This window comes from Tigriopus californicus, chromosome 2, assembly GCF_007210705.1.
Source record: "Tigriopus californicus strain San Diego chromosome 2, Tcal_SD_v2.1, whole genome shotgun sequence".
NCBI classification, from domain to species: Eukaryota; Metazoa; Arthropoda; class Copepoda; order Harpacticoida; family Harpacticidae; genus Tigriopus; species Tigriopus californicus.
Genome location: NC_081441.1, coordinates 9942560 through 9965353, shown reverse-complemented (window position 1 = coordinate 9965353; position 22794 = coordinate 9942560). Strand labels below are relative to the sequence as shown.

The 22794-nt window shown below is 43.8% G+C and overlaps 7 protein-coding genes across 7 annotated transcripts; 2 read left to right on the top strand and 5 right to left on the bottom strand.

Moving 5' to 3' along the window:
• Nucleotides 1-907: 907 nt before the first annotated feature.
• Nucleotides 908-3717, bottom strand: LOC131890580 (ATP-dependent RNA helicase dhx8-like). Its single transcript, XM_059239956.1, has 4 exons — nt 3336-3717; nt 2154-3265; nt 1541-2074; nt 908-1304 (listed from the first exon to the last, which is right to left on the bottom strand). Exons 1-4 carry the CDS (start codon nt 3618-3620, stop codon nt 1031-1033), a joined length of 2205 nt encoding a protein of 734 aa, XP_059095939.1. The 5' UTR covers nt 3621-3717; the 3' UTR covers nt 908-1030.
• An 86-nt stretch (nt 3718-3803) lies between these two features.
• Nucleotides 3804-5628, bottom strand: LOC131890607 (BTB/POZ domain-containing adapter for CUL3-mediated RhoA degradation protein 3-like). The gene has a single exon (XM_059239991.1). It carries the CDS (start codon nt 5331-5333, stop codon nt 4269-4271), a length of 1065 nt encoding a protein of 354 aa, XP_059095974.1. The 5' UTR covers nt 5334-5628; the 3' UTR covers nt 3804-4268.
• Nucleotides 5629-7333: 1705 nt separating this feature from the next.
• On the bottom strand, nt 7334-8997 carry LOC131890597 (UNC93-like protein MFSD11). The gene has a single exon (XM_059239979.1). It carries the CDS (start codon nt 8817-8819, stop codon nt 7398-7400), a length of 1422 nt encoding a protein of 473 aa, XP_059095962.1. The 5' UTR covers nt 8820-8997; the 3' UTR covers nt 7334-7397.
• Nucleotides 8998-11191: 2194 nt separating this feature from the next.
• Nucleotides 11192-11816, bottom strand: LOC131890644 (nucleoside diphosphate kinase 6-like). The gene has a single exon (XM_059240042.1). The coding sequence runs from the start codon at nt 11772-11774 to the stop codon at nt 11247-11249; it is 528 nt and encodes a 175-aa protein (XP_059096025.1). The 5' UTR covers nt 11775-11816; the 3' UTR covers nt 11192-11246.
• A 181-nt stretch (nt 11817-11997) lies between these two features.
• On the bottom strand, nt 11998-13198 carry LOC131890611 (nuclear migration protein nudC-like). The gene has a single exon (XM_059240007.1). It carries the CDS (start codon nt 13052-13054, stop codon nt 12128-12130), a length of 927 nt encoding a protein of 308 aa, XP_059095990.1. The 5' UTR covers nt 13055-13198; the 3' UTR covers nt 11998-12127.
• Nucleotides 13199-15077: 1879 nt separating this feature from the next.
• Nucleotides 15078-17481, top strand: LOC131890592 (KICSTOR complex protein kaptin-like). Its single transcript, XM_059239967.1, has 2 exons — nt 15078-15960; nt 16250-17481. The coding sequence occupies exons 1-2, from the start codon at nt 15360-15362 to the stop codon at nt 17350-17352; spliced, it is 1704 nt and encodes a 567-aa protein (XP_059095950.1). The 5' UTR covers nt 15078-15359; the 3' UTR covers nt 17353-17481.
• A 1549-nt stretch (nt 17482-19030) lies between these two features.
• Nucleotides 19031-20344, top strand: LOC131890634 (high affinity copper uptake protein 1-like). Its single transcript, XM_059240033.1, has one exon. It carries the CDS (start codon nt 19504-19506, stop codon nt 20146-20148), a length of 645 nt encoding a protein of 214 aa, XP_059096016.1. The 5' UTR covers nt 19031-19503; the 3' UTR covers nt 20149-20344.
• Nucleotides 20345-22794: the final 2450 nt, after the last annotated feature.

Here is a 22794-nt window from a genome sequence, read left to right as displayed (position 1 = left end):
ATCATTTATTTTTTTCTTGTGACAATTTTAAAATCACCTGGGACTCATGTTTATCTTCCTCTACTTTTAAGGACTTTTAAATGTTAAGGTGTTCCATATTGAGCTGAAAACACAAATTTCTCTTTTCTTTTGTTTGATTTTTTTGCCATGTTAAAAGTGAACCATAAGTTGAACCGATTACAATAAATTCTGCACGTTTATGCCACCAGTTTTCCCTCTCAACGCCTCAAAATCGTAATATGCATTTTTGTGTGAGGTTAACATGTCCACAGAATACTTTTATATCTGACACATTCTTGTCTATGCTTTTGGTATGGGTGTAACTTCATGTCTATTTTCAAANGGCAAATTCCAGACATTTGTCAAGACTAGTTCGTCTTGCAGTAGTGACTTTTTATCTTAAGTCTCAAATGTTTGCTGCTCAATGTTGTACAGTTTTGAATGCGAATACTTGCCTGAGCACAAGTTCACCTAACAAGAAGAACATCTGTTATGAACATAACTAGTTTTGACAAACGTCTGGAATTTACACTCAACGCCAAAACAAAATATTTTTCCTGTTTCTACATCACAGACACCCAAGTTTTACTTGTTTACAGCAAAGTACTAGAACTTGGGCAAGCTTAAGCCAAGCAGAGATCCGCTGCTAGCGTAGGGAGCCCCAATCGTTAGCTCAGGAAAACCGCAAAATGAGGATTTTTTTTGTTCGTAGTTTAAGTCAGATTGCCAGAAAAAAACCAGCCATTGAACCAAAGCCACGTTTGCTGCACAAAGATAAGTTCCTATTTGGACAAGTTCAGCTCCGGACTACTTGTCCTGTCAGTGCTTGCTTCACATGAGCAGTATATATAGGTTAGATATAAGGAACATAGTGCCTAGAAAAGAAAACATACGCAACATAAGCCCCTTCAATTTTTCTAACCTGCATTGATCGGTCACTTTTATTATCTTCATCATCTTCATATCTTGTTCCCCATAATCTCAATCATTGCATAATATTGACGGGATAATCATTGGTGCTCTCCTCTGATTAGAATTGAATGATCACTCGACGTTGACTTTGTGACAACCATGACCTCTCGCAAACAGAAACGATCCTCATAAATGTTCTGCTGGTAGTGACGGTCTCGTGGAAGATTACAAGTTCCGGGTTTCGCTTGAACAATGCACTTGAGGGGTGAATGAAGACCACATTATTGCCCGACATGGTTCTATAGACCCCTTTACTATGGGACATGTGGTCTCTGTAAGCCATGTTGTTTGGCAATCCAGTGGAGAGGACCATACGAATGTGGTGAAGGCGTCTGAAAAGGGGGTTAATCTTCATTCAGCTATGAACTACTCAGCCACCCAAATGGCTACTTTTTAGCTCTTATTTGGCCTCCAAAGGTACTGGTGACCTGATAACGATGCTTCGAGTCATTTTTGAGCGACAATTGGCTAGCAAAGACTCCCTGGGTCAGCAAGGACACGCCAGCGTTGCCCTAACTGATATTTATCCCATTTTTCAAGTATGTATTTCTAGCCCGTCTTTTCCTACCTGCCACCGCAACTTAGGATCGGGATATTGCGCCCATTCATAATGGTTGTGAGCTGGGAGCGAATATCGAGGGCCCGTTCCAGTTCCTTTTGGTTCACATAGTTCTCTTTGGACCATTCCTCGGACTGTTCATTTTGAATCCAGGCGGCAAAAACATTCAGAAGGGTAATGTGGTCTCCCTTGAAGTCGTTAAAACAGGTTTTGCAAGCGTCTGCCTCCTTTTGGAATCTTGGCGGTCTCACGAAGATGTGATGATTCACGGACAGCATCGAAACTATCGTCATAACCTCGTCGGAGCAGCCCATATCCGCAGCGGTTAAAAGAACCTTTGAGAGATTAGGGGACAACGGGAACACTGACATCTTGAATCCCAGTTCAGTGACGAAAAATCCTCGGTCCAGTGCGCCAAGATCACGAAGGCGAAAAAGGGCATGTTTGACTCGGCCAGGTTTGGGCGAATCCATGAATCCAAAACCGCAAATGTCGTGAATGCCCATTGCTTTCAATTGAAGGGCGGTGGCAATGAAGTCGATCCTAGGTAGGAAAAACATCAAGCTTTCTTTGTAAGTATCGATATGAAATTGGATGATATGATAATGAATGAGCAACATACCTGTGTATGGCGGGTGTAGCGGCCAAGTTCAGGGTTTCGAAATCGCCTTTGGTGTACATTCGGTAGCAGATTCCGGGAGCTGTTCGCCCAGCTCGTCCTCCACGTTGTTCGGCCTGGGCCTTAGATATCATGGTGGTCTTCAAGGACTCAATTCCATTGTCAAAGACACTTTCCTTGAATAGTCCCGAGTCGACCACGAACACGATTCCATCGATGGTGAGAGAGGTCTCGGCGATGTTAGTGGAGACAACGATCTTGCGGACGTGGGACTTGGCAGGAGCAAAAATACTACATTGGACTTCAAAAGGCAATGCCGCGTAGACGGGGAAGAGAATCACTGTCTCTTGTTTCAAGATTTGGGACAAAACGTAACAAACTTGCTCGACATCTTCTTTACCTGGCACGAATACCAGAATGTCGCCAGGCAAAGGGCAATTCTGATGGATCTCCATAACCTTGAGAATCACTTCGGATAAATACAGTGTGGGATTTGCAGCCTTGATCCACAGGGGTCGGTTCTTTGTCAAGTGATCCACTGGTAGATACTCGACGGCCACAGGAAACATCTCTCCTGGGATTTTGATCATAGGGGCTTGAAAGTAATCAGCAAACTTTCTGATATCCAACGTGGCTGAGGTGATTATGACCTTCAATTCCGGACGGTGTTTTAAGGCCTTCTTGATGAGACCCAAAAGTACGTCGGTGTGGAGCGTCCTTTCGTGGGCCTCGTCGAGAATCACACACTCATAACTCGAGAAGGTGGGATCTTTGAGGCAGTCCATCAAAAGAAGACCATCCGTGATATATTTGATAACAGTTTGAGGACTCGACACGTCCTCGAAGCGAATGGAATAACCCACTTGATCACCCAGTCGACATTCCATCTCTTTTGCCACCCGCTTGGAAACCGATACGGCAGCAACCCTTCGAGGCTGCGTCACCGCAATCTTTCCTCGTAGAAATCCAGATTCCAAGAGATATTGAGGCATTTGGGTGCTCTTGCCAGACCCTGTCTCGCCAACCACCACAACCACCTGATGGTTCCTGACTGCATTCAAGAATTGACTACGGAACTGGTAGATGGGCAATCTCTTGCGGGCCTCTTGAATATCCTAGATTAACACAAAAAATAGATTGTTTTTTCTTAAGAAAAAAGGATTACCATGCGATATGTGCCCTAACCGATCGTTGTTTGGGGTTCTCTGGAGGGGTGTTTAAATAGTTAGAGTTCATATCGAGGACATCCGTTCGGTGCCCGACATCCTCGACGGGATTGAACGGGTCCATGACGTGAGAAGATGCAGTGGAAAGAGGTCGTGCCTTTGCCTCTTTTATCTTGTCATTCACGATGTCCGAGAGGGACTTGTTCAAACGAGAGAGATCCAATGGACCAGGGTCGATCCGTTTGTCCTTATCCACGGGCGTATTTGGAGGCGTATAAAAACCGGGGGATAGGAAACTTAACATGTTCTAGATTTGATCAGACCTATCTTGATCAGACGTTCGTTGATCGATGTCGGTGAATAATGGCGACTACTCGCTCTTGGTGAAGCATCACTCCTCAAGGTGCGAATTCACCGATTTACCGATTACCGAAGAGCTCTAACATTCTGGAAGATCCTACTATTCAAGAGAGCACAGTACGCAAGGTACATTCCAATATATATATATATTTCTTCCAATTTAGAACAGGTATGTATATAATCTGCAATATTCTGTAGATCTGGAGCGATATCACAATTCTACTTTTGACTTGAGTTGTCTAATTAGGATGCGAGTTTTGTGCTAATGTGTATGTAGGGTAGGTGAGTGGTTTTTCACATAGGGGTGGGAACATTTAACGATGGGTACTCCATATGTATGTACTTGGCAAGATCTAGGAAAGATTTTCTCTTTACCGTTGAGCTCAACCATGACCAACTACAATACTCCTCGGGCCACGGCTTATTTAGCGCATTATTACATAAATCAATCTGACGCGTGAGAGTTTGGAGTCTCCCTTTCTGTCGAACAACCTTAATTTGCTTCATTTTGTCGCGGTGCGGTCCATGAGCGGAGAAGTAGATTTCGGCGATGCGCCGCCGTGGTTTCTGGATGGACCATCATGACGATGTGTCAGTTATTCTTACTAGAGCGCAATCTAGACAGACCAGACGCTCCTCTACTCTCTGAAGGCCCGTGGGCGCCCGATCCGTGTCCAGAATGATGCCCATGACCCCCGCCCACGGCCCCATTCGAGGCATTGCCCACTTTATGACGTTCATCTTCATCATCGCTGGTATAGGAGCTACCCTGAAATCGCGTGGAGGTGGCCTGAATGAGTTCTTGATCCGGACCCTTGCTGTTTTCGTACAACAGACAGTTGAGGGTTTCCTCGTATATCCTGGCCTCTGGAAACTCGACCTTGGTGTTCTTCCGATCGGTGGCATAAACGATGGCGGTGCAACACACCTCGGCAATCTTCTTCCCATGGCCGTAGAAACTCCAGCAACAAATCTCGTTGGAACCAATCACATCCTTGATGAACAGCACGCGGTTCGAGAAGCGAAGACTCAGCTTGTCGAAGAGCTCGATATTCTTGAGGATATTGTCATCCGACGCGCCCGTGTACGAGTACTTGTTGTTATGTCGATTGATCAGCAACTTGACCACGGGTTTGGTGGCATTGGCCGAGATCAAGGCTTGCTCCTCCTTTTGCGAAGTGATTAAGGGCACCCGACAAATCGGAACCACATCTGACTCCTTGTCCTTGAAGGCTTTGAGATTCTTGTCGCAAGCCTCGGCCAGATCGGAAATGCAAAAGTACTTGGCTTCGGCTTGCAGCTCGTTCAGCTCGCGTTTCGTCTCCGGCAAACTCACGTTGCCATCCCGGAGGAAGTTGAGGATGGACCCGAAATGCTTGCCGGATCGGTCAATCATGATCCAGCCCTCGGCATCGGTCAACACCTCCATGCGTCCCGAGAACATCGCTCGGAGCATTGTATCGTGTTTGGTGAGCGTGCCAATGGTCGTATAGTACAAGGACCCACCCACGTTCAATTTCACATACTGCGAGGCGGAGCCCTTGATGACAATGGGGGGATTTAAGCCGCAGCCCGTCAGATTGAGGGTGGGTGTGGTGACACCCACCGCCGGTGCTTCCACCACGCCTACCGAGCCCTTTAGGCCCTCGCCTGACATCTTAGCAAGGAACGCCGAGCTTTTGGCCTTGTGCAATAATGAAGAATGGGACTTGGAAGGCTCGGGGCCTTCAACTGGAAGGGACTCCAGGGTGAAGGAAGGTTAGGAGAGGACTTTGGATGGGAGAAGGCTGTCCACGTCAAAGTAGGTGAGGCGGAAGAGTGCGAGGAGAGCGCTGATAAGCCTAGAGGGAAACCTTTTTACGTGGGTGGGACCACTTCAAATCAGACACTTGGAACGCCCTTGGTGACAGAGGGAAAGCATAGCTGATGAGCAGGGTGAGGTGCTGCCCTCTTCGCACAGAGAGAACAACCAAGAGGCCCTGCTGAGACTGGCGATCATAGAGGCTGCAATCAAAGAAGGAAATGAATTTATTTTGTGCCCTCATGAAAAAGAGAAAAAGTAAACTTAATGTAAAATCAACATTGTTTGGGCAAAGACCATTCAATTCCCTCAATTGGTTAAATGACGCCATTTCGCACGATTTTCAGAACATGCTCTTGCAGCTGTTGGTAACTGAAGTAAATTGAAAGTTTGTGCCCAAACAATGGCTCACAATATGGGGGTAAATTCAATGCAGATCCATTAAGCTTACTCTTGAGTCAAGACTCTTGACCGTCAAAACCTTCGTAGATAAAATGAAGAGGATTTTAGTCGAATATTTGATGTTATTGCAAATCCAACTGACCAAATGCAAGCTGAAGAGAGTAATCAGTAGTCACTCAATGGTTTCTGTACTTGGGCATGTGACCTATGTAGAGTGACTAGCACTCTAATGTGACCACTTCTTATCTGAGCCACGCAATGTTTTCCAGTGATAAGACACACCACCCTCTTATTTTCAAATTCAAATGTACGTTTTTAAGTTTAGTTTGTCGATGCATTAATCGGTCTGATGCGTGCATCAAAAGTGTCGTTTGTTGACGCGTAAATTGATCTGGGTACTTCGTCTTACTTGAACCTAGGTAATTGGGGCATTCAAGGGCCATATATGAATCCATATGGCCGGGCTAGAGTAATGCGTTACTTTTGATTAGCACTACCGGTAACGCGTTACTTCTCTGAAAAAGTAACGGTAACGGTAATGGAACGGGTTTTACACCATCCCTTTACCGTTACTCTCTTCTGTTATAAACTAGGGAAAGAAAAATGCGTATAGGTTTCCTACCATTAAAAAAAACCAACTCTGTTTCAAATGCAATGACTTACTTGCCACTGATGGGATAAAATGAACAATCACAGGAGTCATTTGTTTCACGTCATATATACCAAACGTTAATGAATCGCATTAACGTGTTTTTTTTGCGGTTAAAGGCGTTTTTAGCCCTCCCGTTATCGTTACTTTCTTCTTTTTAAACGAGGGAAAGAAAATTCCTGCCCATTTTTTTAAAAGCTTCTCTCCCAGTTTTATAATTGATGAAGTGCGTTTATGTGACGTATGACATTACTAACCGTAAGTTAGCCTCAAAATGTAACACTGATTTTCTCTCTCCAAACCAGTGGAAAACTTGCCTTATATTAACTTGTTTCTAACCATGAAAGGAATGATGAAAAAATGCTTGCCAAAATGTTTCATAAAATTGAAAAAAAAAAGATTAAAACCAAACAATCCTTCATCCTCCAACCTTTGTGTCCTTGTACCCCTGAAGCCTCGTATATTCGTCATTTGTTCCATATAATATTTACTAAACGTTAAACAACTTTTGTAAAACTGTTTTTTTGCAGTATTAGGCCATCTTTTGCTGCAAAATTTACGTCGGTAACGGCAAGGCGTTATTTTTTTCGGTAACGGCTCAAGCCCTGGAAGTGTTTAAAGCACAGTTGACATCAAATTGTTAATAACAATTTAAGTGCCTCACCTACTGACTCATACTAAGATCAACATCAATCACAAAAGATTGGATGGCGTAATCCTTACACAAAAACCCGGACCGCTACGATAAAAAACAGAGATCGTGCCTGATATGTATGTGCCTTCCATCTACAATTCGCCTCAAGGATCATAGTCAAACGGAAAATATTGTATTCGTTGAAATAGAACATATTGTGATTAGTTAATTCAATTCAATGCACTAACTGATTCCCCGGTTGTTCCACAATGTCTCCTTGAAAGCTCTCGTTATCGTCAACGGTTGGAACGGGAATACTTCCCGCGGCTCGTCGGGTGTTTAGCTCGACTCGCAGAAATGTGAGGGTTCCCAGAACACATAGAATGACTAAGAAAAGCAATTGGTAATACAAAGGTGCCACATACGAGTAGAAGAACGCCAGGGCTGCTCCAGTCGATTGGACAAACTTGAAGAGGGCAAAGGCACCCGCTGAGTTATCCGAATACACACTGCCCAGAATAGAAAATATTTGCGTGTTGTAGCAAGCATCTCCGAATCCTAAAGAGAAGCTGCAAGCTATAGCCAAGTAGGCGTTACTCTCTATGTAGGCGGAGGCATGATCCGCATTCCCTGAAGGCGCACTATTCGGCAAATTTAAGAAGATACCGAAGAAGGTAATACAATGGGTCAGGAAGCCCAGGATGATGATGGGATCGCGTCCCCGTTTCACCACCACATGGCCAAAAATGCCGAACAAAAGACCGCCCACAATCTCACCGGCACCGATCAGAATGCCATGAAGTCCCACCAAGCTCTTGGCCTGAAGTCCAAAGGCCTTGGTGAATCCAATACTTGGACCATACACACCACTCCAAAAGGTCAACTCCAATCCGGTGTAGAAAAACGTGACGCACAGTAGAAGCATTTGAGGCGTCAGGAACAACCGCCAAGCCTTCTGGAATGCTTGAGTGGGTGTGTCCGGAGCCTGAGGCCCGTCCAAAGTCCAACTGGGCTTCCGCAACAAGAACAGAACCGCCGTACCCGCCAAACTAATGACTAAAAGCACAATGACAACCACACTGCGGGTGTGCTCATCGATGTCAGTCAAGCCTCGGAATTGAAAGAACACAAACGTATTGCCAATCAGATTGCTGGACATAAGCATAGCCCAAAACACGCCAGAATTCCGGGTCATGGTGGCACTATCCGAGTTCAAGGTGAGGAAGTTACCCTGAGCGGTCCATAAAATGGCCGCTCCCAAGCCGATCAAGGCCGAAGACCCGTATAGAAGAATGTCATTGGGCCAATAGAATTGAGCGATGAACACAGCATACAGTAAAGCTCCCACCACCATGGTCAATCGAGAGCCCAACCAGGCTACCACGGGTGGAGAGACCCAATTAGCCGTGGCAAAGACCGCATATATGATGGCTAACGAGGTGTAACCGGAGCCGTGAAACCCGGGGACAAAACCCGAAGAATCTGGATTGGCGGCCGATTGGAGCAGTGTGGTCTGAATGTTTCCCATGGTTTGGAATGCAGTGAATATGAGCATGAAGGCCAGGCCCAAAAGAGCCACGTTCAAATTTTTGGTAGTTGTCACGTCCATGGTGGGATGAAAGCAAATGTTGTGGATCCAACGAGCCAATCGCATCATTACTTGGGCCTTCTTAATCAAGGCCTCTTTGCGGTTCTTTTGAGCTGGGTTTTCGTTTTTCTGAATGAAGGAGATAAACGCCTCTCTTTTGATATGACCCAGCTCTATGTTTCGTTCAATGCTTTCATAGCGCTGACGTCCCGTGGATTCGAGCCTTGAGGTTTTGTGATGCTCATTCCACCAAAAAATCCCAGCAAATAGTGCAGCGCACATTAGATCAAAACATAAGAAATTCGGCATGGAGTGTTTCCAAAATTTAATGGTTTGGACGTGGAATAACGCGAATGATAAGAATAATGGGAATTCTTGAATTATGCTCGATTTGACAACAGTATAATGCCTATCAAAGAGAAGTGGACAATTGGTAGCAGCAAATTGTAAAAATGCAATAAATTCTCATTAGGAGTCGGAAAATAATGCAACAAAGGGTGAAATGTATATTGCCATTATTTAGAGTAATTTCCCGTTTACAAGTCCATCATTGTTCAACATTGAAAGCAGGTCATTAGAGTGGCAAAAGAAACAGGGATATGACTTTCAAAGAAAGGTTTTGAAAAAACGCGTTAACAAATCAATTTCTGCATGCAGGCTCTTGAAAATCACAAGGGTATGCCTTTCCATTTAAGCCACTGCCTCAAAACACACAATTTAAAGGAACTTTACAACACATTTCCCTGACCCCTGGTCATTCACATATAAATCCAAAATCTTAGAAATACACATCTATCAATTACTATCTCCGATTGAAGCACGCACATTTCCCTTCCTTTTTTCCCATTTCAATAGTTTCTAATTCGTCAAAAAAATGTTAGCTCACAAATTTCATGAGTCACATTTTTTTGCGCATTAAGCATTTCTTATTTTTCGTGGCCCTGAAAAACTACACTCTCCTAAATCAAATGGTCGACATCTACTTCTAACTAATAACCATGCGTGGACTGTTGGGCATTCTCAGACACCCAAGTGGTGGCAGTTGCTTCTACCGCAGTCAATCCTCCTCCCGCCCGATATCCACCACGCCTCTCATACAGGACCGACTCCCCTCCTTCACCACCGAAAGCAATTTTGACCACTTCCGACCCCGCCCTAACTTCTTCACCCGCATGTGCGTCCTGATCGCCGGTCATGGATTCATTCCTCTCCGTCAAACCAACACCCTAGAATTTGCCGAAGGAGCCCAATTGGCCTTGAGCGTGGTGACCTCGGAACTGGCCGAGGACAATCTGGAAGCCTTGCGAGAACACCTCACATCGGAATGCTACGACAAAATCTTGAATCTGGATATCGAATCCGAGGAGAGAGCTGCTTTGTTGGTAGACAAAGAGGATATCTTGCTTCCTTGGTTGGCTCATGGACGCATGAAGCCCGATGGGTCCTTGGAACTGACCCTGGGGACGATGTCATTGAAGGGAGCCGACGCCATTCGGAAACTGTCCATCGAGAACAATGAACGCTACACGGCCTTCATCCAAACCATGAAGAAGGAAAAGGACCGCAAAGAATGGGCTGATGAGCTCAAAGCCTTCTATGCTACCTTGCCGGACCCCAATGCCATTATGGCAGAACAAAATATTGTGGTGACCAATACCCGATTTGTACAGAAACCCGACACTTCAGAGTGGTTGGTGGATGGGATTCAGATCCGAAATGGGATGGATTGCATGCCCAAATTATTTTACATTCGATGGTGGGGTCGAGTGACTCTCAGCTTGAGGACCAAATTAACCTTCATGGGCGTGCTTCGGTATGATTGGGCAACGGATATATTGCTCTTCATGGCTGTGTTGGGGGTGATTTTTGGTGCGAAGCAACCGCCACCCGGAGATGAATTGAAAGAGACCGGAGGACGCCCTAACATGAAAACGTCTTCGAACGAATATTCTTCCAGATAAATCATGCTATTCCTGCTTTTGTAGATCAATCCAAGAATACATGACATATACTCGAGGTGTGCTCTTTTATGTTTTTGACTTGTACAAATCACATTTTGTTACCAATTTCTCTGGATGAACCAGTTCCTAGCCGTCAGCCAGTTTGGGACATTGTTCGATTTGTCCATTGATTTTGCAATGAGGAGAGTTTGATGTATAACTTAACGCCGTTTGATGTCTTAAGAGCTAAAAATGCACCATTTTACTCCCACTTCGGATGCCTGTGTCTGGCGACCTTGAATTGGAGTTTTTGGGCTATGTATTATAAAAGTGACCAATCAACTTGACAAAATTCAAGTTATCATAATACTTTCTACAATTAAGTAAACAATCGTTGCTCACGGTACTTTCTAGGGCTGTCTAATTCTAACTCATGGCATGATCATGTAAATTCTAACATATTTGAGCTTTAAGACTACACCATAATGAATAAACAAATCCTTCGTTATGTGTAACATTGTTTAACCCATAAGCAAATAAACCGGGAAATTCAAAACTAAAGATCAGCGGGAACATGCTCAAAAGTCGCGGGATCCAACCACAAAGGACCTTGCCTGAACTTGGGCTCATCCATAGCCATGAAATAATCCACATCAAACTGAGGAAAGAAGAAGCCAATCTCTCGCTTGGCCGTCTCGTCCGAGTCTGACCCATGTGAACAATTTCGTGTATCAGTCAGGCCAAATCGCCCTCGGATGGTATCGGGTTGCTCAAAACGCGTCTTGAATACTTTAGTCGGGCCCATTAGGGCTCTCCAATCTTGGATGGCATTCTCTTTAGCCAGTATGTGCACATGGGATGGTCCACTGGACATGAAGGTGACAAGACGGTGGTAGAAGAACTTGCCTTCATGCTCCTGATAGAATTGACCGGCTTGAATTGGCGATAAGTGAACAGTCTTGGAGCGAACAATGCGAAATTGATGCTTCAACATCATGTCGCGGATTTGGAGGACAGAAAGGGTCATCTTGGCAATATCCGGCTTAATAATGGCCAAGGTCAGTTGAAGTTGGGAAGTGGCCATGACTTGAGGTGTCCCGGGGATTACGGTAAAGGAAATTTGACAGGGAAAGAATGGCTCTAGGCCCACAGAAGGCTGGCCAGAGTGAGGTCGGGCATGCCGGGTTCGGATCCCTTGGCAAATCCCAAGTACAAGATGGTCGGTACGTAACCCCAATGGAATACGGTCTTGCCCAAGTCGATGAGGCGGTTCAGTCGTTGCAAGGCTTCGGGTGACATGATGGGGATTCTGCAAAAAGACATGATCTGGCATTTTAAAAACCATCCGGACCTCTCCCACCAATCCGGACTCAAATGAGGGGAGTTTATTACTGAAAAGAGTATCACATCACACAATCAAAATACTAGAGGCTCAGATCAGTTGAACTTGCAATTGGAAAAATCCATTTCCGGATGGGCGGTCATGAACTTCTTGAGCATGTCCTCTTTCTTCTGCTCGTCTGAAGTGGGCTTTCCCATTTCTTTCTGCCTTTGGTCGTACATCATTTTCTCGACCATGGATCGCGTCTCTCCATCCAGATCGCTCAGCTTGGAGTTTTCGGGTTGCACCTTCTTGGTCGAGATCTCGGGATCGGTGGTGACCAATCGGGACCACCATTCCATTTGGTTGAGTTTCTCCAGATTGACTAGCAAGCATTTCTTATCCTCCAATAGCCACGTGGATTCCTCAGCTTTAACCTCCTTGTGCAATTCACCGTCGATGATGGGGGGTTGGCCCTTCAGGGCTACTTTGAGGCGTTTCTTTTGGATTTCCACCACCAAATCTCGGCCTTTGCAAGCCATCGGTAAAGGCACCCGCAAATCGATTTCTTCTAGCTTCTGAACCCATTTGTACTTGTCCAAATCGCACCCGTTGCCCTCATTGGGCTTCAATTTGCCATCGTCCTCGTCGTCCTCGTCACCTTTCCCTGCGGACGAAGGTTGGCTAGCCGGGACCACCTCCGGACTTCCGGCAGGCTTCTTTTGCTCCTCCAGGATCTTCTCGGCCTCTTCATCGGTGACTTCCACGATTCTCTCCTCTTCTTGTTTCTCTTTTTCCCGCTTCTCTTTCTGTTTGCGATTCATCTCCTCGAACCGTTTCTTCTTCTTCTCGGCCTCTTCTTTGGCCGTGTTCTCGTGTTTCTTGAACTCCTGGACAATCATCTTCAAGGCTTGGCCTTCTTCGCCGCCGGTGTAGAAATCCGTTTTACGGGCCATGAATCCGAAGATCAAGCCCAACATCTCGGGCACTCCACCCTCACATTGTTGGGCCATACCCAAGAGCATGGCATCGAAGCGTTCCATGGCGATGAGCGAGTGAAATGCGGGCTGAAATGCGGACGTAAGAAGATTGCTTTGAAATGGATCCAGCGACGGAGTTATGATCAGCACAGGCTTCGTTCAGACTTGGGAGGGAAAAATGTGCGCTTGATGGACATGAATGGACAACAAAGAACAGCTGACTTGAGTCCAGAAGGTTCTCTTTTTCGATTGGGACAAGCGTCAGGTATTATGATCCATGGTTTATCTCTAACAATGTCTTGCATTTGATTATTGATTGAATATTGAAAAAGATATATCAAAACTCTATTATTGACCAACAAACCTTAAGGTGCAGGGCTTGTCACAAATTGCTATTACTACGTTAGAGTAAATATATCATAAATCATAAAAATCATATCATATCATATATCATAAAAATATATCAAAAATATATCGTTCAATATATCAAGCATCTTTAGTTTAATGTAGGCCAGGTTGACTAGCTCAAAATTCGCCAAAAACATGCTTGTTGATTTGGAGAAAGCAAGAATTACTGCTTTTTTTATGAGACTANTTGAATATTGAAAAAGATATATCAAAACTCTATTATTGACCAACAAACCTTAAGGTGCAGGGCTTGTCACAAATTGCTATTACTACGTTAGAGTAAGTTCAATATATCAAGCATCTTTAGTTTAATGTAGGCCAGCTTGACTAGCTCAAAATTCGCCAAAAACATGCTTGTTGATTTGGAGAAAGCAATAATTACTGCTTTTTTTATGAGACTAAAATAAATATCTTGTTATGAGGTGCAAGAAACATATATGGAGCATTTTCGCATTTCATTGAGAGGTTCAAGTAGGCTTTTAACAGTCTCAAGTTTTACTACATTTGGGTAAATCTCAAACGGTTCCAGGACAACCCGATCCAACGGACAACTCGATCCAGTGGACAATCGATCCAGCGGGCAATTCAACCCAGTACAGAAATTAAGCCCAATATATTGGATTACGAATAGTACAAACTTATGGAGCTAAATTGAAACTGTAATGCAAAACATGTCAAAATTTGCAAGGTTTTACAAAATTCATCGTTCGATTATTTTAAGTCACATTATGTTTAGAGCATTCATAATCATTGGGGAGGAGACATGGTGTAGTGGTTAGCGCATATCATGAGAGAGGTCCCGGTTCATATTGCCTCCCTGACCTATCTTAAAGGAAACTTTTAGATGCTAACCACACCCACAGATAGAGAACCAAGCTGATATGGACCCGACACTGCCTATCAGAATTGCATACAGATGATGTGATTGCTGGCTTTGCTGGCTGGATATAAGGTTCATTCCTCCAACCCTAGCACCCTAGTTACAAAATCAAGGTGTGAAAAACAAGTTTGATGATGTATTAATCAAACTTAATTCATTTATTTAATGCCTTACTGATGCTAGCTTCTTTGCAAGCAAATTGAATGTTAACTCATAAAGTTTTAGTTCTGTTCCAAAATCAAGATTTTTTGTTCAACATGTGACGCTGGGTTGATTTGTCTGCTGGGTCTAGTTGTCTGGTTACCATCTCAAACAAGCCAGATCTGCATAGTTCCCTAACTTCTTAACTGTTTCCAAGCAACCAGTTCATAGGTTGTATGAGACTTTTAAGCTATTGCTGCAAAGTCTCCATTTTTGATCAGGTTTAGTTTCCTAACTTGCTTGAGCCATGACTCTTTCATAAGTTATTGATTGCAGGAATATAGAACATCCTGATAAGGCATGAGAAGGAACAAAAACTAAATTGAGGCAAGTTATTGTTTCTGTGAGAATCTTTATCAAACCAAGCTAAAAGTAAGCATCTTTCAATGCTTAGTGCAAAGAAATCAGATCCAAGTTATCTGGAGTGTTGGATTAACTGTTTATGTAGGTAGCGTTGTATTTCATAAGAAAACAAATCAATTTCGGTTGCTAAAATTGATTCTGTTCCATATTTATTCAAGAAAGTTTGATGGGTTTCCATCAATATTTATTCTCTACCGGTATATGCCAGACCCATGGCTTTTTCGCCTCAGTTGAACACATCATGAGCTTGGGCATAGGAAAATCAGATCTACAAACCAACCAGAATGAATTTCTTTGTGAGGATGTGGATTGTGTGGATATAATCTGTCCACATTGTTAGCTCAAATTTCGTAATTCTGTGTCCGTAAAAAACCTAGTTTGAATTCTCAACTCCCTCCTGTTCCGATGTCGACCTATCACTAGCAATTCAATACATGTCAACAAAAATGGATGTCACCGAAATGCGAAATGATTGATCCCTAATCCCGTCCATCACGAGTCTTCCACGACCTCATCATGTCCGAATCGGACAAGTTTGACCAGTTCCCCTTGACACATCCCCGGACCGTGGATTGGGAGGCCGAAGATTGGCAGTCCAACCTCCTGGAGCAACTCAATGCCATCACCGTCAACTTCGCCACTGGCGAAATCAAAATGGAGCCGCTAGCGGGGCACGCCGAGCCGCCCGTGGACCCTCACGAGCCTCAACGGGATCCCGCTAGCAGCCCCCCCAAGGAAGACGCCGCTGGTCCCAGTTCACCAATCAAAGCCGCCGCCACATACCCGCCCCCTGTCGCCTTAGCCCCGACAGAGTTCATATCGGATACCAATGCTAGCTTGCGCGAGATCCACGTGTTCAATCTGCCCAATCAAAGCAATATCTATGGCTTGTCTCAAGTGAATCATGAGATCGGCTCCAAGTTGTTGGTGGGATGTTTGGACTTGCCCGTGTTTCTCTTTGAGTTCATGTGCACGAATGGCAATATGCTGGAGCCTAACCATGTGATCGAGCCTTTGGGTCAAGAATTGGCCTTGCATATGGTCATGCCCAAGCCGGGCTGTATTTTGGCGGTGGATAGCTTCGGCAAGACCACCCATCGCCAAGCTTACGTTATAGGTAATGAATGATTGGGTGGGTTTGCTTTTCAAAAGAGGACTGCCTTGGGTTACGTTTCAGCATCATTAGTATTATCTGCCTTTCCCGGGCTGATTTCTTGCCAAGTGGCTTGTTTAAGAAGCCAAATTTGTTATCATTGCTTTTAAACTGGAAAAGCTTTGGACTTCTTTGATTTTTTGTTGTGCATTACCTTCAATATTGCAGTGACATCGCCTTCAACCTCCCTGAAAGATTACAATACGATCGATGAGCTCGTTTCTCATGATATTTCTTGTTCATCTACTTCTAGGTGTTTGCTGCGAAGACGAAGTGGATGCCATGCCCAAGCATAATTCGCAAATCCGTGAGCACTTCTTGCAGGTGTACAGCTCTCCGCGGGAAGAACCCGGCAACATCGACGAGTTGGATTTGGCGACTCTTCAACTACCTTATGCCCCCTTTCATTTGAGCCATTGTAGCATCCCATTGCATAATCCAAAGTTCCCGGATGTGTGTGAGACCTTGTTCGTGCTCACGGGTTCCGATAAACGGGTTCACGCGATCGTCGAGAATCGCGTTGATCAGATCTGGACGGAGATCGCTGTTGAGCGGTACTTTCCCGAGTTGAAAGGCCAATTCCCATCGGTGCCCTATTGGGTGGATTTCATGTATTTGGATCCTTGCTACAGCCGTCGATTAACGGCGGTTGGATGCGGTTGCGGGACCTTGTTTGTCCATCTGATGGACACGAGGGAATCCCCGCCCATTATCCTACATTCCTGGAAGAAGGTGGTAGGCGAAGGTCAGATTGTCAAAGTGCAATTCCTCTCCTCGGAATTGTATCAAGAGCGTATTAAAGTACCTCGGGATCTCTTGGAACGCGTTCGTCCCGACATCAATATGGACATGACGGAATACGACTTCGAGAAGTTCTCGGATGTTCCACCCGTTCATTTGTTGGTGGTGAATTCCTTCTCGCCAAGCAAGATTCTCAAGGACGTGGTGAGGAATGGCGTGGCTGAGGAGGAAGATTTATGTCAGAGCAACGAGTTTGACCTCCAAACCTCGGCCACTGTCCTCGATATCGACTTGGATGGGCGTTTGGAGTTTGTCATCGGGACCTATGGAGGCCGGCTTCTCGCCTACAAAGAGAATCTGAGCACCCATGTGTGGGAAGTGTTGTGGATCCGGACCCTCGGTCATTCGATTATGGCCGTGGATCATGGCGATATGACAGGGGATGGGGCTCAGGAACTGATCGTCATGACCCGTAGCTATGTGCAAATACTTCAACATGAGCCTAAGCTCTTGAAAAAATTGAGACTGAAACGCTTGAAAGCGCTTTTGAAGAACACTCAACACAACGTGGTGGTTTATGAGGATAATCAGCAATTAGATTGCTCCAGATCTTAACCATAGCTTTCATGGATTGTTCCCAAATCATGCATCAAAAACGGACTGGCTTGTGTTATGTTTATATTTTGATAAGGTTACATTTTTACTCATAATTGGGAGACGCAAAATGAATCATGCTCAAGTTCATTTGCGTTGTTCAGAGATGTATTCTTTTATGGATTCTGAGTATTACAAATACATCAATGGGAGCTCGAAAATCAGACATTTAACTGATAAAATAATCCTGACACCTTTGGATGTAAGTCTGAACTGAGACTTATTCCCTTCGTTTCCGTTGAGATTTGAAACTTCCATCTGAATGGAAATTACACTTTGACCCTAGGACAAGCGACATGCCCACAATGATTGTGCTTCCTCTGTGGCGACCTAAAGAAGCAGAAAATGAAACAATGCAACCTTCACTAAACGAGAAATTGAAATATTTAGCAATATTCTAATATTAGAGACAAGATGTGTCAAAACTACGACAAGCATTCAAATTTCTTGATCACTGAATGTATCACAAACCAGCTGACAGTTGAAAATTAAGTAGTCATATTGTGCTTTGATTGTGATGCTTGTCTCGATTCGGGATTCGGGTCACATTTCGAGAATTCCTCTTGCGACGTGCTTGGTCCGGCTACCATATCTAACTTCTTGTTCACTCTACACTCTACTTCTTTTTCGTGGAATGTACCCCAATTTTTTCAAAAGGCCATTGTCCCAGGAATATTTTGCTATAAAATTCACCTCAATTGGATAACTACAGCCGGAGTTATGGCTGTTCAAACACCGATGCCACGTGGTTTGGCCCAAAATGAACATGGCCCATGGGGCTGAAATTTTTGATGCGAATCTACTTTAACCTGGGCATTGCCTTGTGTAAATTTCATGAAATTCTGAGACAAAGTGCTGTGAGGGTGTACCCACTTGACGTGGAATGCCCCTACTCCCTTCATGTTACAAGTATCAATCAGGTTCTAGCACGGCCCAAGCATCAAGGTATAGAAACTATTATGGTCGTTAAAAATGTACTCTGAGATGATAGCTCGGCAGCTTGCATACACTAGAGGTTGCGTTGCTTGCCTTTCGAGCATGACGTAGCGTATTGTAACTTTTGAAGATTTTCTTGGTTGGAATAAAAAATGTTACGGGTTCGAATCCACAGAAACCTTTTATATATTAAGTTGATTTTATGATAAACTAAATGTGGGAATTGATATAAGAAGGCAAGTTGGTGTATGCCAAATTGTAAGATCCATTCATCTGACCCCCACAAGAAAAGGACTTAAGCAATAATGGTTCAATACAATAGTTTTAGTTGGGCTGGGTTGAAAAGGGCTCAACCAATCTCTAAACACACAAACAAAGCCCAAATGTAGGTATAAATCCATGTAGCATTCATACTGGTGCAACAAGCAAAAACGAAAATGGACTTCATCATAAATAAAAGCATCCCACACTAATACGTGTTTCCTAAAATTCATTTAAATCCAAAATCGTGTTGTCTAATCCGATTGGAAATTAATTAGTCAATCAATGTTGGAGGCAAATTGCCAAATCGGCCCCAGACAGGTCCATGAGAGATGATGAGAGACTTGTGCCCTGAACAAGCGCGCCAATCGTCGTTGCTCTAAAGTCTCCGTGAATAACGCTAGAGTATGTAGAGCAGCTTGACAGCTGTCATCTCAAAGTTCACTTTTTAACGACCATATAGAAACCATAGATTCGCAGGGACTCGAATGGATGTTGCGTAGGCAGGGACTGTTGTGCTTGGGAAAGGTAAACAAAATGTCCGATAATTTTGAGGGCAGCACATGCACCAAATATGCTATCATCACATACTAACAGACACACACAACAACTGATGTTCTTACGGACTACAATGCATTAGAAAACCACCTCATCTGATTTTTTTTCGCTGCCATCCCAGGCAACTGTGATAGAAAGTGCATATTAGGGGCGTTCTTGACAAGCGAGTTTTGTCTTTCTTTGTTGATAGAAGTCACGATTTTGAAATTTTGTTTTTGCGTACTCTGTGTCTTGTGCAAATAGTCAGTCGTTCGTTATCTTGGATATGTTTTTGGCACAACGTCGTTGAATTCAGCGTGTTCATAGATCACATCGGTTGTGCTGAAACATCGGATTAACCTGAACTTATCGTTTATCATGGATCATTCTCACCACGTCAACGATGCGCCCCAAAATCCTCAATTACCACCCGCCAATCCTCACATGGACCATTCCAGCCACACAGACCACTCTATGCCTGTGGAAATGGATCACTCTATGATGATGATGAAGATGTATTTTCACGGAGGTTACGAAGAGGTGATCCTGTTTGATTTTTGGCGGATCAGCACCATTTGGGGCCTCTTGGGCTCCATGGTGGCCGTATTTATTCTCAGTGTGGCTTATGAAGGCATCAAGTTACTGCGCGAGTATCTCTTTCGCAAATTTATGCAACCCGCCGGGTCTTACAATGCTCTCTCTCCAGCCCCAACCCACCAGAGTAATCCCATGGGCGAGGCGGCCTCCACCTCGTCTGTGGAACAAGTGGAGTCCCCTGCCCCGCAAATGAACCCGGAATCCATCGCCATCCGAACCATTGAGACCCGTATGTGGTCCCAAGGGCACCTGATTCTTACCTTCCTGCACATGATCCAAGTTACATTGGCGTACATACTCATGCTCGTGTTCATGACGTACAACAGTTGGCTATGTTTGGCCGTGGTGTTGGGCTTTACCACGGGCTATTTTCTGTTTGGATGGCGGAAAATGGTGGTGTTTGATGAACCTGATCATTGCCATTGACGCAAGGAGGGTTGGGATTGGATCCGTGGCCGTCCAGAGCCCAAAATCAAGCTAGTATGAACTCTAGAATCTGTTTTAGTGATTGTTGAATGAGTGCTAATCTAATCAAACTGTATGAATCAGTAAACCCGTATAGCTGGATGGCTGGAAACGATAATAAACGATCCAACAACCAGGCAAGGGAGCAAGTGTCCGCCCGCATCATGATTCCGAACCGACGTTGGTCGCAAGACCATATTGGCCTGTATTTCTGAAATTGCGAATATTTTTAATGGAAGTATTTGACTAGGATAGAAAATGGAGGCTCTGAGATTCACCCGTTCTTTTGTCATAGTTTCTTTGTATACCTTCTCGTTTACCAGCAACACAACTTTTGTTTTATATTAGTGGGTTTCTTTGCTTATCATTAGAGACCGGATTTGTTGTGTTCATGTGAACAAAATAACGGCAAAATGTGAAGAATTGACAATTTTCTTTTTTCAAACCTTAAAATCGATTTAGTAAAGATTTACAGTATTCCAATTCACAGTTATGCGTTTAGGCTTGAAGGGGTCAGCCATTAAATAGTCAGCTTTTTCCATCGGGAAGTGTCATTGTTCGTTTGCAACTAGGAGCTTATGTTCAAAAGCTAAAAGTGTACTTTCCTGTCAAAACAGATTAAAATCGTAATCTTACAAAACTTTTCCAGAGTTTGTTTGAGCTGATAGCACAAATTTTGATAGAAATGTCGTACTTATTCATTTGTGGACTTCCTTACATTAGCCTTACTGGGGTACCGTATTGGTAGAGCATCCACTTTCCATTAAGCGAAGCCTGGTTCAAACCCGGGCTAGTCGAGTCCAAGCTCCTTTGTGGTATTTAAATTAAAGCATGAGTTGCTGCTTTAACAGCTTACATGGGCAAACCTGGGGTCACCCCCGAGGGTGAGGTAATAATTAATGTTGCCTGTGACGACAAAGCGGGAATATCCCTCAACTGGGACACCCAAACTCAGATGGCAGGCCGAGCGAGAGAGCTGCCATCTGACTTTGTAACAAACAAAACAAACAACCTTACATCTACCGGGAATGGAATCCCTAGCACTTCAAGATGAAAGAGTTATAATTCTAACATCATTTAGCTTTCAATTGGATTCCACCTACGAATTAGAGTTAGCGGATCTATTAAGATGATCAAAAGATTAATAAAAGATTTTATTTGGTCAAATGACTTGTCTTGCCCAAGTGAACTCAGGACAAATAACCAATGTCATTTAGTAATAACAATACAATATTTGAATCTTCGATCTCCATTCTGTCGGGTACATAAGGTTAACGGTTCCAGGACAGTTTGACCCAACAGACAACACGAAAGAAAAAACGACAAATCGACCCAGTGAACAACTCGATTCAGGACAACTTGACCCCACCGGTAACTCGACGAAATGGACAACGTGGTCGAATTGTCCTGGGTCGAGTTGCCTGGTCACTGCTTTTTAACAAAATGGCTATGAAATCCACCACTTCATAAATATTTGCCATAAAAGTGACTTATCTCTCTGTATCGCAAGGATCTGGTTTTTTACTTGGTGAATTAATTTTGAAAAGGTACAAATTGTGGCTCTAATCCCTATTTCTAGAAGCTCGTACGTGGATGATCTAATTTGTAAGAAATCCTTGGTAAGTTTTGATTGACTTGTCTTCTTTTCTTTTCTGTTTGATATTAGTTGAGTGTAGTTAATTCGTGTCGTGTTGGACACAGGATTATCGAACTTTAGTAATCTTTTATAGGTTCGAAGATAGTTCTAGTGATTTGTTTGTGTTAATTAATTAGCTTTTCTTACACTCAAATAATAAAACAATTGAGGACTGTTCACCATGAACAAATGCATCTAGTACTCCATGGCAAATGACACAAAGGGCTTGTCAAGTAAACACGTTCGTGAACAACTGACGTTATTCCTTGGAGCCAAACCGGACTGTGCATGCATTGAATTTTGTCATTTTTCCATTTTACATACTTGTCTAACCATGTAGCATTGTGGTATTGAGCCAATTTGATAGTGCGTACACCAAATTACACTAAGTATGTTCATTTTCTTGGGTTTTGTAACGCAGATCACTCAAAATCACTAATTATTGAAAATTCAATGGGCGGATGGTGCGAGTTGACTGCGATGTTTGTCCTAGTTCTCTCTCCCCAAAATGCCCAAAATCAGGGTGCCGGACCACATTTTTTCTTGAATTTCATTCACTTGACATTCCCTATGGGGACGTTTAGGCAAGCTCTGGCAGGTTCCTTTGTTTGCTGGTACCAGTGTCAGCGATGCAAGTTTGGAGCTTCAAACATGTTTTTGAGAAGCTGACCCTTCTTTCACATTACTATATGAGGAACGGTCAGCTTCGTTAAAACCAGGTTGAAACGCCAATTTTGCATCACTGGCATTGGCAGGCAAGTTTGTTTGCTGGTACCAGCGCTTGCCTAAATGTCCGAATAGGCGGCTTCTTGGTAAAAAAAAAAAAGGAATAATGTGTATTGTTTGTTTATTGATTTGACCACTCTCCACTTATCAAATAGATGATAAAACACCTTTGGTAACATGTGGTTTGAGAAAAATTGACAAAGGAGTTAAGACAGAAAAAAGCACAATTCACTGAGTTGTCACTT